The 13,698-nt window shown below is 36.5% G+C and overlaps 1 protein-coding gene across 1 annotated transcript in view; it reads right to left on the bottom strand.

Moving 5' to 3' along the window:
- The window catches only part of LOC113118426 (neuritin-like protein), a 25,230-nt gene extending 11,728 nt beyond the window's left edge, over positions 1-13,502 (bottom strand). The window contains exon 1 of the mRNA XM_026287580.1: positions 13,154-13,502. Within this exon, the coding sequence (XP_026143365.1) occupies positions 13,154-13,265 (112 nt within the window). The 5' untranslated portion in view covers positions 13,266-13,502. The remainder of the gene's footprint in view (positions 1-13,153) is intronic.
- Between the last annotated feature and the right edge of the window lie 196 nt (positions 13,503-13,698).

Genomic DNA, 13,698 nt, shown 5'->3' with positions numbered 1-13,698 from the left:
TCTAAAACATGTTTTTGACATATTGTTACAATCACAACAACAAATAAATTGACATTTTAATGTTCTTAGAAAAATACAATTAAATGTAAGTGATGACATATAGTTAGGGTGAAAATAAAATATACTCTCATAACATTTAGAGAATGTCAGAACAACATTCTCTGAGTATACTTACGTATAATGTTACTTGTACTTGATGAACGTTCTAAAAACTTTTTTGTAACTTGTAAATAGCATTGTAGTCATGACAAGAAAACTGTACACTTTAACTGTCTTAGACTATTAAAAACAAACCTGAATTTGTTACCTGGGATAATGTATAATGTGTTTCTCCTTTAGAAAATGATAATGGTTGTTTTGCACCCATAATAATAAACCAAATCTTCCCATTTAGTACAAATGTAATAGAACCACCTAAGATAAGATAAATCTTCCTGTTTGGTGCTAATTTAATTCAATGTCATCTAATAACGTTTCAGTGGGACACATAAGGCATATGCTGAATGCACGACTCTGCAGAATGAAAGAACTGATACTTTGTTTAAAATGAAAAGCAGTAGGGGCATTGCCTAAAGTTTTATTGCTGCACTATGGCAACTTTTTCTGTGGTAACTGTGGCCCTCTCTTGCGTAGCATCGTTAGGGCCGACGGGCTAATAAGCCTAGCAGTGACAGCATAGCGTGTGAAAGGCAAGGAGAGCCTCTATTCCCCGAGCTAACTCTGAAACAGGGCTTCCAGTGAAGCTGCCTGCAATGGCACAAACAAATTCTGATAATTAGCTCATGCCAGCAAAGTCCCCTTTCCAAGTGATCGGTTAACCTCTCCGGTTTTCCATTCACACCTTCACTCCCAGAACACTGAATGGAGGGAGGCTGCGGGGGATGAGAAGAAGTGCATGCGCCAGCTGTTAATTTCTTTCATGAAACCAAGGGGAAAGTGACTGGATGTGGTACAGAGATATGCACTGTAAATTGGGGCAGGGACATTTTGCCATTGAATTTAAATTCATGAGAGGCAAAACGAGTACAAACAATCTTCTTTAATAAGGACAAAAATCAAGATTGACTTTAGTGACATAACCCACACTGTGAGGTGGTTTTCTTAGCCCAGGTCATCCGCCAGGTGAGGAGGACTAATTGGAAAAAAAATGGAGCTCAAACAGAGGTGGAAGACAGGTTTCTGCTTGTTAGTACAGACTTCTTGTGTTCGGTAGCTGTGGCAGTGAGTTATATCCAGCACAACACTTCATTTTACACTTAGTGTGGCATAAGAGACAAACCAGCAGCACAACCTGAAAGAAATCAAACTTATCTTTGCTAGCCGGGTATTTCAAAAGCCAGTGGTGGAAAGACTTATCTTAAAAGGATTTTCGTATTTTGCTCTAACGGATGTTTTTCTCCGAGAGATGTAACACTAATAAACATGCGCAATTCCCAGAAGAGTTTACAAAAATTTGCAGGCCTCATGGGATTGCGGTTTCGTTTTGCAGATGGGAGAGAGTTGGGTAGGGAAGAGAGAGACGAAGGCAGGCAATGTCTTTCCCAACGCTAATGTGCTCAACACTGGCTTTGATTATGGAGAGACAAAGCAACTACCACAATAACACAATCACTCACACGTGCAGTCATGTGTCACTGTAAAAAAGTGGATGGTAGAAGGACCAAATTAGGCAAGACCTGCTTTCGATTGTATCTCTTCATTATCTCTCTCGGAACGGAGAAGATGAGAGGCTCTCAGAAGCTAACTAAGAAGCCAGGAAAAGAGATATCATACTTCCACTGGCATTAATTTGACAGGTGCTATCTCTCCAGAACAAGGTCACTGATAAACCTATACAGATGGAGCAACTCCTTCACCGAGACGCTCCCTTTACATGCAGTTTAAATTAGATTCAGATTTGCACTTGTTGGAAGAGCTTAGCAGTAAAGACCCAATTAAAATAATTTCCACATCAAATACAACTTTAATCTGTTAAACCACCACAGCATCATTTCAATTAATCAGAAAAAAAAGATTTCGGAAATCTTCTGGTCTGCATTTGACTTTAGGTATTTTGCTATTAAGGATTAAAATTCATTATATTTTTGCATTGTAACTTATTTCCTAGTAACATTCCAAAATAAATGTAGGTGGTTGATACCAGAATGGACAAAAGCAGCTAAACAGGGTGTGATTTCCAATGTCATGCAGTCAGTGATTGAAAACCTTATTTAACAACAAGTGACTCTCACACAGGGTTGCCAAGTCCTCAGTTTTCCAGTGCAGAGGGATAATTTGTATTACTATTTTTAATTACTACTATTTGAAATGGTGTATAACAATGCATAACAGCTACTGTAAAATATGTATTTTATTCTGAGTTGTATTACATGTGGCTAGGGTCATTGGCTGTTTTTGTTTCACGGATTTGGCGACCCTGCTTTTGAACTTTCCGGTTCACACAACAGATTAGATACAGTATGTCAACCCCTTCTCCCGTTAGTTGGCTGATATTTGGCATCAAAGCGCTCCAACTGCGCAGTTCGTCATTCTTTCAGCCCCATTTACATGAACAGATCATGTATTCATATGAAAGTCTTAGAAGTGTCTTCGAGACAGAAACCTTTCTTTGATTCCCAGCTATTTTGAATGTAAGAAGCTAACGGAAGCTGTCTTTATGCTGTGACAGAAGAAGAGAGAACAAAGAATAATTTTTTTTTTTTTTTTTTTTTTGCTAAATCAAAAACCTCTTTGACAGGTCGGTGTGATTTCCCTGGTCTCTATTTTACCCGAGTCTAATAACTACACTCAGAAATCCTCCAAAAGCTGCGAATAAACAAACCAGTATGTAATATTCCAACATCTAATGTTCTTGGTAGAACAAGAAATAGGGTAGTGATTAAACAAGACAATATTCAAACAATCATAAGGCGCAGTCTGCGGGGGCTTTGGGGTGGGGTACAGACGAGTCTAGAAGCAAAACACAATTAGGATGTGAACCTTGAACGCATCAGTCTTGTTTAACTGAACGTTTGATGCTCTCACATACATTTCAGTCAGACTGTGCAAAATGATGACTGCATTAAAGGTCTGATATTAGGCCTTAATATCCGTCTCTCCTCGTACTCCCAATATGAAGGAGGAACGATTCCCAGGAGCCTTTTTGATCATATGCAAATGTTGTTTTTAAAATATTCTTTCATCTGGCCATGTTGTGAAGTCAGCTTTCTTTACACTGAACATGAAAACCTCACTTACTTCATTAAGGAGGAGTCTGGAACGCTGAAGTAAATACACAGCAAAAATTTGCACTCCAAAAATAATCATTGTGATTTCCAGCCGCAGATTATATGATGCTGATGAGAGCACATTTTTGCAGTGGTGTATAGACAGGGGGGAAAAAATTAAATAAACAGGTCAGAGATTAAGGATGTTCCGTGAGCAGGGATAAGTGGTTCTCAATTACATTACAACAGAGCGCAACAGTAGGGTTCAGGAAGTAGGATCCCATTTATTTTCTCCTTAGAGAAACTGATTTTTAATGTTAACTTATGAAATTTTCTACACGAGGTTGATAATTGATGATATATGCTTCTTTACAAGCCAGACAAGTCAGTAGTCATATTTGATATCTTTATGTTCTTTCTTTTTTATATCTTCATTTTCCTTAGTCTGTTTTGTTGTAGTATTGGGTATCATATACTGTATACAGCACCGTCTGGAACTCAGACAATTGCTGTCTCCATTTTAATTTTATTTGTTCTCATATTGACTTTAGTTGCCCACCTAAATTCCCATCCCAGCGTAACACCGCAGCCAATAATCCTGAAGAGAGCTCAACAAGCCAGTGTGATAACTGAGTCAGTCTTCCTATATTTGTATAAATCTGAATATTTGGAATACATTTCTATTCTGTTTGATTACATTATTTGCAATGCTTCGTGAAAGAGTTTTTGCCTAAAACAATCTTGTAGCATACAATTTTCAAACACTTTGTTGCTTGGAATCAAATGTTGTGATTCCCCTTTGAGTTTGTTGGTTAAGGCTTAGAAATCTTTACTGAAGAATCAATGAAATCCTTACAAATAAATTGAATGAGAAAAATACTACATAGGAAACCAAGGCCAATAAAAAAGAGCTATTCACTCTATTCACGTTATATGTTAATATAAATCTTTATTCATATTGATTTGACCTTTGATGCACTCTTGTTTTGACTGTAACATAAATTCACCTGACCTTTGAACCGTTCCCTCCCTGCATTCTCAGTTTGTTGAGACAAGAGGTTCAGAAACTATAGAAAAAGTGGGTTTAAAATTAGAAAATTAAACATTTTGAATGGCTGTTCAGTCAGCGAAAGTGATGGCATGGCTGAATACTAAGAGCTCCATACTATACCAGCCAGTGAGTCATACCATGTTTCAATGCCATTTACCAGGAAAGAGCATTTTTAAAAACACATTTTTATTTTTCATATAAATCTGCAAAGCTCTGAAGTAGGCCACGAAATAATTGAAGCTCTTTTGGTGACCACTTGGCATTGGCATACAATTTGGACAATGGCATAAAAAGCAATTATGTTATTGAACAAATCTTTGCAAGGACAGTGCAAAATCTAATCAGCAGAATGCTTTATTCTAGAATGATCAAAGAAATGATGATAAACATTTCAAAATTATAAGCATGTCCATTTAAAATGATGATTGGTGTAAATAGTACACCTATCAAAACCTCTACAATGTGATCCGTTGGTTAAACAATGCTTCATATGGTCATAATCACCAAAAAAAAAAAAAAAAAAAACATGACAGGGCACCAATGCAGTTAAATGCAATTAAACTGCTGGACACCAAACAAATAAATAAACACAGACATGCAATATTGTTTTGAGTTTAAATGATTTTATAAATGTATTGTAACATCTTTAAGAATGATCTATAAAAAAAGTATAGCCCACTACAAATCACTCGGCCAAGGAACAGGACGAACACTTCAGCAATATGACACAAAAAATAATACTGAAGGTTAATTATAAACAAATGATAAAAAGACACGCAGTTACTCAGATCATTAACCAGATGACCTGTCTTATATACAGCATTGCCATGGATATATCTGAGAACTGAATGCCACAAATGACCAGAATGAATACGTATTTAATAAAAAGCATTTAGTGCAGAATATGAAAATCTATCGGATGCTTTTGTATGAAAATTGTGCTAATCAGATTATATGTGTTTACTTCTTTAAAACCACTGTAAAAAATTAATGCTTTATCAGCTCTACATTGTGACAGCAATTAATACCTAATCTAATATGAAGTACATTTTATAAAGTATATCATTAAAAATGATATGCACGCACGGAAATTTTTTTTTTATATATTTGACAACTATATTAGCAAAGATGAGTTCTCTGACACATGCTCGAACAACCATTTCAATTTTGGTAAGCCTTATAACTCACTGGTAACACAAATGGGATTTTCATAGCACAGTATATGTTGAGAATGGGCTAAAGAATGGATTCAGTCAAGGACGTTTTGAAGGACCTTGACAGAAGCATCTGGCTCAGAGTTTTACATTATTTACAATTGAAACTTGACAGGGGAATCCACCTAGCTACACTATTAAAGATTCATGGCGTGATATAGTTTATACACAGATCTAATGCATAAGTGTAAACAGGTTTCCTGCATATAATGAACAAGTGTGTAACACCGTCACAGTCTGTACTGACTTGGATGTCTGGAAAACCAAGACAAACAGGCCCACCAAAGTCGTTTGTCAAGTCTGCATTTAAAAATGTTTTCTGTTGCAGAGCAGGGAGTCAGACGCCCCCTTAAATGTGTTTTAATATGCTTGCAGCTACTCTAGCGCTAATCAGAAACACTCTAAGGCAATTAAATCAGCACTTCTTACTAAATAACTGGGGTTAGAATCAGGGGGACTCAAACAGGTGGAGATGCTATTCTGGGCAGTGGATAGCTCTCTCCTCCCAAGCAGTGTCAGAGGAACAGAAGCAGATTTTCTGGAAGTAGATTGTGTTCTACAATAATGACAGAATTGGAGCTGTAAGGCTGTATATTCTGGCAAGAGGCCCGTGCTAAACAAAAGTAGCACTCAAACCCATGACTTCGCACAGTTTTCTGAATGTACACACATTGTTAGCACGGATGCCCTCTTCTCTACCCTTTCTCTGTATTTCTCCTTCCCTTGAGTGTACCGCCTGGAGACTGTGGACCCTTGGCTGAGGTGAGTGTTGAGGCCATGTTGAAACCATTTTCCATCCACCAAATAAATGAGCTTGCTGCTAAGATCAATAGACGCTCCTCTCATCCTCTCTGATGGAGAGTAAATGCGAGGTTCATTGCATTGGACACTAACACAGTGACCCAGTCCTGCTCTAATGAGTTTTTATCGACTGCAACATTGAAGTTCCCAGCTGTAACTTATCAGGGTTAGTGCATGCTTCCAGGCATACAGGCTGGGCCACTTCCAATTGCAGCAATCGTCTCTCCGAAGGCTGCAGCATTATTTTCCGCTCTTCTCTTCTGCAAAATTCTTCTGTTCTGTTATCTTTTCCTTTTTTCTTGCCTTCTCATTTGTTCTCTTTTCTCATCTTCTCTCCCCTCTTTTTTCCACTTGTCTCATTACTCATTACTCCTTGTCTTGACTCATCTCATTTCATGTCTCTCCTTGTTTCATCTCTTTTAATTTTACCTAGTCTTGTCTCATCTCTTCTTTCATCTTGTCTTCTCTTCTCTTGTCTCCTTGTGTCTCATCTCCGTGTCCCTTCATTACTCATTTCTCTTCCTAGTGTCTTCTTGTCTCATCTCTTTTCATCTCATCTTGTCTCCTTGTACTTCCCTCACATTGTACTCTCGTCTCTTTAGTTCTCTCATCTCGTCTCTTCTCTCCTCATCTCATCATTACTCATCTCTTTTCCTCTTGACTCATCTAATGTCTTCTTACTTAATTTCTTCTCACCTCATTTTTTCACTTCTCTCACCTTGTCTCTTCTCTCCTCTGGTCTTATCTTTTTGTGCAGGCTAACATATATATTTTTTCTCCTCATATTGACATTCTGTCTTGTAACTTCTCCCATCTTGTCTCTTTGTCTCATCGCTTTTTATCTTATCTTGTCTGTTATCTCTTGTCTTTTCATTTAACCTAGCCTTGTCCCATCTCTTTTCTCACATGTTTATCTTTTCATTTTCTTATCTTGCCTCTTCTCTTTTTTCAACTTGTCTTGTCTCCTTGTCTCATCATTACTCATTTCTCCTTGCCTTGATTCATATTATTTCAATTCTTTCTCATCTTATCTCCTTGTTTCGTCTTCTTATTTTAATTAGCTTTGTCTCTTCTCTCATCATATCTTCTCATCTCTTAACTTTCCTCATCTTGTTTCTGCTCTCCTTGTCTCTTTTCTCCATGTCTCATCTCCTTGTCTCTACATTACAAATTTTTCTTCATCTTGTCTTCTTGTTTCATCTAATGTTTTCTCATTTTGTCTACTCTCATCTTGTTTCTTTAGTTCTCTCATCTTGTTTCTACTCTCCTTGTCTCGTCATTACACATTTCTTCTCCTCTTGAATCATCTTCTCTCTTGTCTCATGTCTTATCAATTTAACTAGTTTTGTCTCATCTCTTCTCTCATATCTTCATCTCTTTTTTCTTATCTTGTCTCCTTGTCTTATCACTAATAATTTCTCTGCCTTGACTCATTTATTTTATTTCTTCTCATATCTTGTCTCCTTGACACAGTTCTTCATCTCGTCTTGTCTCATCTCTTTTCTTTTTCCTTACATTCATCTCAAGTTTTTTGTCTTCTCCCCTCATGTCCTTACTTCTCTCATCTTATCTCCTCTCCACATGTCTCATGATTATTTATATTTTCTCATCTTAACTCATCTCAATTTATATTATTTCATTTTTTCTCTCATCTTGTCTCATTTCTTGTCTTGTCTTCTCATCTCTAATCTTGACTCTTCTCATTTCTCCTCATCTTGACTCTTCTCATTTAATCTCATTTCATTTCTTATTACACCTTGTCTCATCTATTTTCATCTCATTTTATCTCTTGTCTCATCTTCTTTTATTTTGCCTAGTTTCACCTTACCTCTTCACTTCCCTCATCTTGTCTTTTCTCTGCTTTCATCTTTTTTCATCTCTTCTCATCTCTCTTCTTATTTTTTTATTTCTGTATTCTGTTCACAACTTAACTCCCTCTTCTTCCTCTCTGTCATCCGGTGTGTTGTTTTTTCCCATCCTGTGATACCTGTTTAATGGTGTTCCTCTCTCTTCAGATCATCTCTGTCAAAACTATCCATGCTTGTCACATAATGGCTAAAATAACAGAAAACCACACTGAGTAGACGTGTCTCAGCTCAACTGGTTCAAAGGGTTAGCCATTGAGGGAACAGTCAGTCAACCGTGATCAAACAAACCTGACAGCCATATTAATCTTTCCTTATGTCCACCAGCGCCACTGAAACAGAAAAGAAAAAACCTAAAGGACTGCTTGGTTCTTTCACTCAGATATATCATGTCTTTTTATAAAAACAGAAAGCAACAGCTCAACTGGCCATTTGGCTAGTGTGCTTGAATTTTTTTTTATAGTTACAAGAGAATCCAAAATCAGGATGTGGTATAGGAAAAATCTGTGTATGTGTTGTAACAATATGATGTTCCCTTAAATACACTATTTAAAAGTACCAATTGACTTTCATCCCAAAGTCTTTCATTTTAAAAAGTGCAAAAAATGGGTAATGACCATATATGGCTGCGAACTTAGCCTCAGAATGTCCTGAGGGATTCGATGAGCCTCTTACCTCTGATGCAGATATGCAACCCACACAAAATTTACCACCTGGGAGATGGACTGCAGTGACCTTGGATTTTCGGTTAAAAACACCAATGTTCCCTGTGCGCTTTGGAGTCTGCGTCCAACTCAGCTGCCTTTAATTACCCCTGCAAGTTGGGTCATTGTCTTTCCCTCCTTCTCTCCACACATTAACCACATGCACACAAATGCTCACACCACTGAATCACTCAGGATTCATTAGTTCTAGAGGACACAAGTTCCTGTAACTTCAATAGCAGTAAGTCACTTTTCTCATGAATATTCATTCCCGGTGTCACAGGGGTGGGGAGTCGAGGGGATGTCATGCCTCAGCTGCTGGTTCATTTCACAGCACTTATTTGGGGACCAAGCTATATACAGAGTCTATAATGAAAGACCAGACACTGACTCAGATAAGGTCGATTTGTGTATAATGAGGCTAAAGTGTCTGAGATGACTAGTGAAAATTGTTGTCATTTGCATTTTTAATATATTTAATTATATAATATAATTTGATATGATATGAAGAGAAAAAACAATGTCAGTCTATGCTTTGGGGTGATGCCTAAATTGGCAAGCAGCTTAAGCCTCACTTTTCAGTGCAAAGTCTTTTGTTTGGAAAATACATTTTAAAAAAACTGTTATTTAGGTAAAAAGTCTGATTCGAGAAATATGAATTTGCTCTTTTAGGTGAATGAAAACACTAATGAGACCAGAATTGTTACTCTGTTATGTTACTTATCGTGAGACTTAAATCATTGTAGAAGCTGGTTGCAAATTATGAGTTTAATTAGTGGTATTTCATAAAAATGAATGAATGTAAAAATGCATAAATACTTTTTAGGTTAATTAGCATTTCTACAACTTCTAAATATTTTATAATCACAGATTTTATTATTAACATATATACACATAACATATATATATATATATATCTCTGTTATGTTAATAATAAAATCTGTGATTTATATATATATATATTATACTATAACCATTTTTATTTATAAATATTTTACTTTTTTTTGTTACCTTTTTTTTATTTGTCATATTATTTGTTTCAATTTTTCTAATGTTCAGATGTTTCAAAACCCTGAACCTTTCTGTGTATTTACATACAATTAAATGTTTAATTCTAGATTTTCAGTGAGGCTTCAAATTTTGTTATATGTATTAAATAAAAGCATGTCCTGATGACTTCAAAAGTCACCACAGACTCTGTAAAAATCAAGTGAGTGAAAGACTTTGGCACTTCAAACAGTGCATCAATAGTATATCCTGCAAATCAGACCGCTTCCTATTTACTGAGTAATTACTGTTACAGAAAAGAACATTAAATAGAATGATATCCTTGGCGGTAAACATTAGTGTCCTAGTTTTTAAGCAGTCTTAAAACTATCTTTACTCAGAAGTCATGTCTGCTCCTTTCAATGCGGCAAACTGTCTTCAGAGCGCTCTTTAAATTTTCCAACCAAAAGCGTATGAATATGAAAGTGATGTGGGGAGAGAACGAGAGTGCGAAAAGATTGAGAAGGATTTTCTCTTCTACCCCCCAAAATCAACCAAGATATAAATTATTCTATTTAAACTAAATCAAAAATTCTCACCGCCCAGCGTGAGCCATTTAAAAACAGTTCAGAAACTATGACTACAACCTATGAAAAATCTTGTCTTTTCCATAAACCACTGAATTGTACATTAAATAAATAGCCCTTTGGGAGTGAATAGCGCTTTGTTCTGCAAGTATCACTTGTAGTACTGGATTCTTCAAGAAGGATAATTGTATGTTAAAAAGTCAAAGTTTATTTTCTGTATTCAAGATTTTCATATATTTTACCTATTGTTACTTCATTAATGGGAAACAGCCGACTATGTTCTCTGAGAATCAAAACCATGACCTTTTCCATCTGCAGTGGTGAACTCACAATAATTGTCAATACAGCTGACTCTGCAGTCACATTTCTACAAAGACGCTCCTCTTCATTATGCATTTAACTCTAGATCTTACACTCAACACTGATTCACTTGTGTATATATAAATAGCCACTTCTACAATTGCTCTACAAGTCCCTTGTGTTCACTGATGCAACTCATCTGTAGCAACAAAATATGTCCTTCTACAGTGTAGCAATGTGACAGATGTGCTAAAAATAGGTGTTGTAATGTATTATAACAATTATCATGGATTTCTTTTGTAGTCCCTAATCATACACTGTATCTTTTCAGCTACATATTCTCTCCATGAACTTATTTATTCTAAATTGTGATACAACAAAACATCAGCTAATGTAAATGCACATTTTGTGAGAACGTGGCAATGTTCTCTTCAAAGCCAAGGCAAGTTGCCAAATAAAAGTGCAAGCTAAACTACAGCGTGGTTGTATCATATAGTAATGATTGTTTCCAAACATGTGGACGGTCTAGCATATTAGACTTGCTGCAAAAGTTTGATATGTTGTATAGAGACATGTTAGCTCATATTTTACGGCATTAGGCTATAAATGAATGATCAATGACTATATCAGAACTGTGGTGCAGAAGTATGTAATGTAAAGGAAGAAAACAGCTTATATTCAGGTTCACAAATATGTTTATATAGGCCCTATCATATGTAATAAATAAGTAAATTCTATGTTAAGTTTCTTCTAAAGCTATTCTGAGGAGAACAGCAATAAAAAAAAATGCCAATTTATCCCTCTTCCACACAAAACTTACCTGTCCTATTTAAAGGAAAAATACGCAATTGTAGTGGTTTGTTGTGGAGTGGAGCCAGTATAAACAAAAGTCATGTGATAGCATAATGCTCATAATGCTTAGTGGTATTATTTATGAGAAAGACTCATTCACAAATAACGCTGTTCAGTTGACTGAACGGGCTCTATCTGAAACGCTAATGAATCGACAGTTTGAGACACAGGCGTAGTCCAGAGTAGTCCGAACAAATGACTCCAATGAGCCGGTGTGTCACGACACCGAGTCTTTACAGTGGTTCAACAACATACAGCGCAACCAGTGCAGTCCGAATCTCGAGCGAAGGACTCTTTTGAGCCGGTTCTTTTCAGTGAATTAAAACCACACAATGCGCTACAAGGGCATAACGAATGAATGACACTTTTTTTGTGAATCATAACACTTTTGAATCAGTCGGATCCGTCACTGAATAACCACAGTTTATTGCTTGCTTTCGTGACGTCTGACTTGAAATGAACCAACTGTAATGCTGCACTTAAATACAGCAAAAGGCCCAAAGAAGCCGTGGTTTACAGTGAATTTATAACCTTGTTAGGCACGACGCGAAGCGAAGTTGTCGAGCAGCACACAGACGTAAAACAAACAAAAGGTGTATGTTTGTAGAGTAATGTACAACAGCTTCGAACGCGGCTCAACCAATCAGAATCAAGGACCGGAACTATCCGTTTTATAAGCTGTAGTTGTTCATAACAACGTTGTAGATACACGTTATTAGATTAATCAGTGTAAATACTGTTATTAATTTTTAACAAATTGATGAATTGCATTTATACAGCCTATAAAAGTAGCTGTAAAATCATTAGGAAGTCTTGCCAAGAATTACACTTATTTCTAATATACTTTTATTATTATTTTTTTTTTTACTTTTTTTTCTTATTAAGTACGTCCATTTAGGACCAGAATGCTTCAAAAGAATCAGAAACACATTCCATACAATTCACTTCTTTGTTTATCATTTTAAATCCTACACACGTCTTAAACACATTTCCTCACACACGTTATGACTGATGACATCTTGTACCGTAAATGCGCAAAAGGTGTTTACTCTCCGGAGAGAAGAGCTGTGAGTTGCAGAACAGCTGCTTTTATGATTTGTGACTATCGTTGTTTTTTCTCTCTCCCACACACGATGAAATCCTCAGGGGAAATAAGTCACATCAGTATTTGCATGGACTCCAAAGAAACAGCGAAACGTCAGCGGTGCCCCGGCAACATCCAGAGCTCCACTCCTCGAGCGACGGAGCCTCAACTCTGCAGCACTTTTGGACAGATACACACTTATCTTTATTTATTTATTTTTTTAAATCTGATGTTTTACACATTTATCTAATTTAAATAGGAAAACAGCCCATGAACACTTACATAATCCTTTAAGGCAACCTCTCTTGATCTATATTTGTCATAATATCTCTGAAGCTGATTCATCGCAGCCTAAATAAACCAAAAATGCGGTTTGACTCAGGTGTACGCTGGTTAGAAAGAGCGAGCAACCTCTAGTCTAACCCATCAGAAGTCCATATAAATAAATTTAAAAAATAGCCGGTCGAAACAATTTAGTAGATGTATATCAGCATCAACTTACGCAGATGTAAAGCAACAGGCAAGATGAGGCAGGCGTTGCAGAGGAGAGGTGTCATCCTGAACAGATCCCAGTGCACAGAAACTGAAGGGAGTTCAGTCAGATGTGTGTTCATTTAATAGAAACTCAGAGCATCAGCTCGCATTGCGCTGGAGTGATGAATGATTCACTAGCGCGCGTATCTTGTAGTAAAGGGGAGGAGGCTGCGGGAAAACACGACTGACTGTCTGCTCAACGGAGGTTTGTCTCGAGCACAACTTTTCATTTCACTCACGCATTACTATACGCTGGTCTACATACACTTTCATTAATAAGTCATCAGAAAACATTACATAATGATAACGTCAGTAGCTCACGTACATATATAAAAATCTATATTTTATTATTTTAACTACTTGTGTACTGCTCTGTAATAAACGAATTACACTAACAGTTATTAGCCTATTACACATCCGTAGCATATTCCAGCAATAAGATTAACAATGTACTTTATAGATTCTAATTAGGGTTAGTTGCAATTAATTATGCATAATTTTGTTATTACCGTA

Source organism: Carassius auratus, chromosome 18, assembly GCF_003368295.1.
Source record: "Carassius auratus strain Wakin chromosome 18, ASM336829v1, whole genome shotgun sequence".
Classification (NCBI taxonomy): domain Eukaryota; kingdom Metazoa; phylum Chordata; class Actinopteri; order Cypriniformes; family Cyprinidae; genus Carassius; species Carassius auratus.
This window is presented reverse-complemented; position numbering and strand designations above follow the sequence as displayed.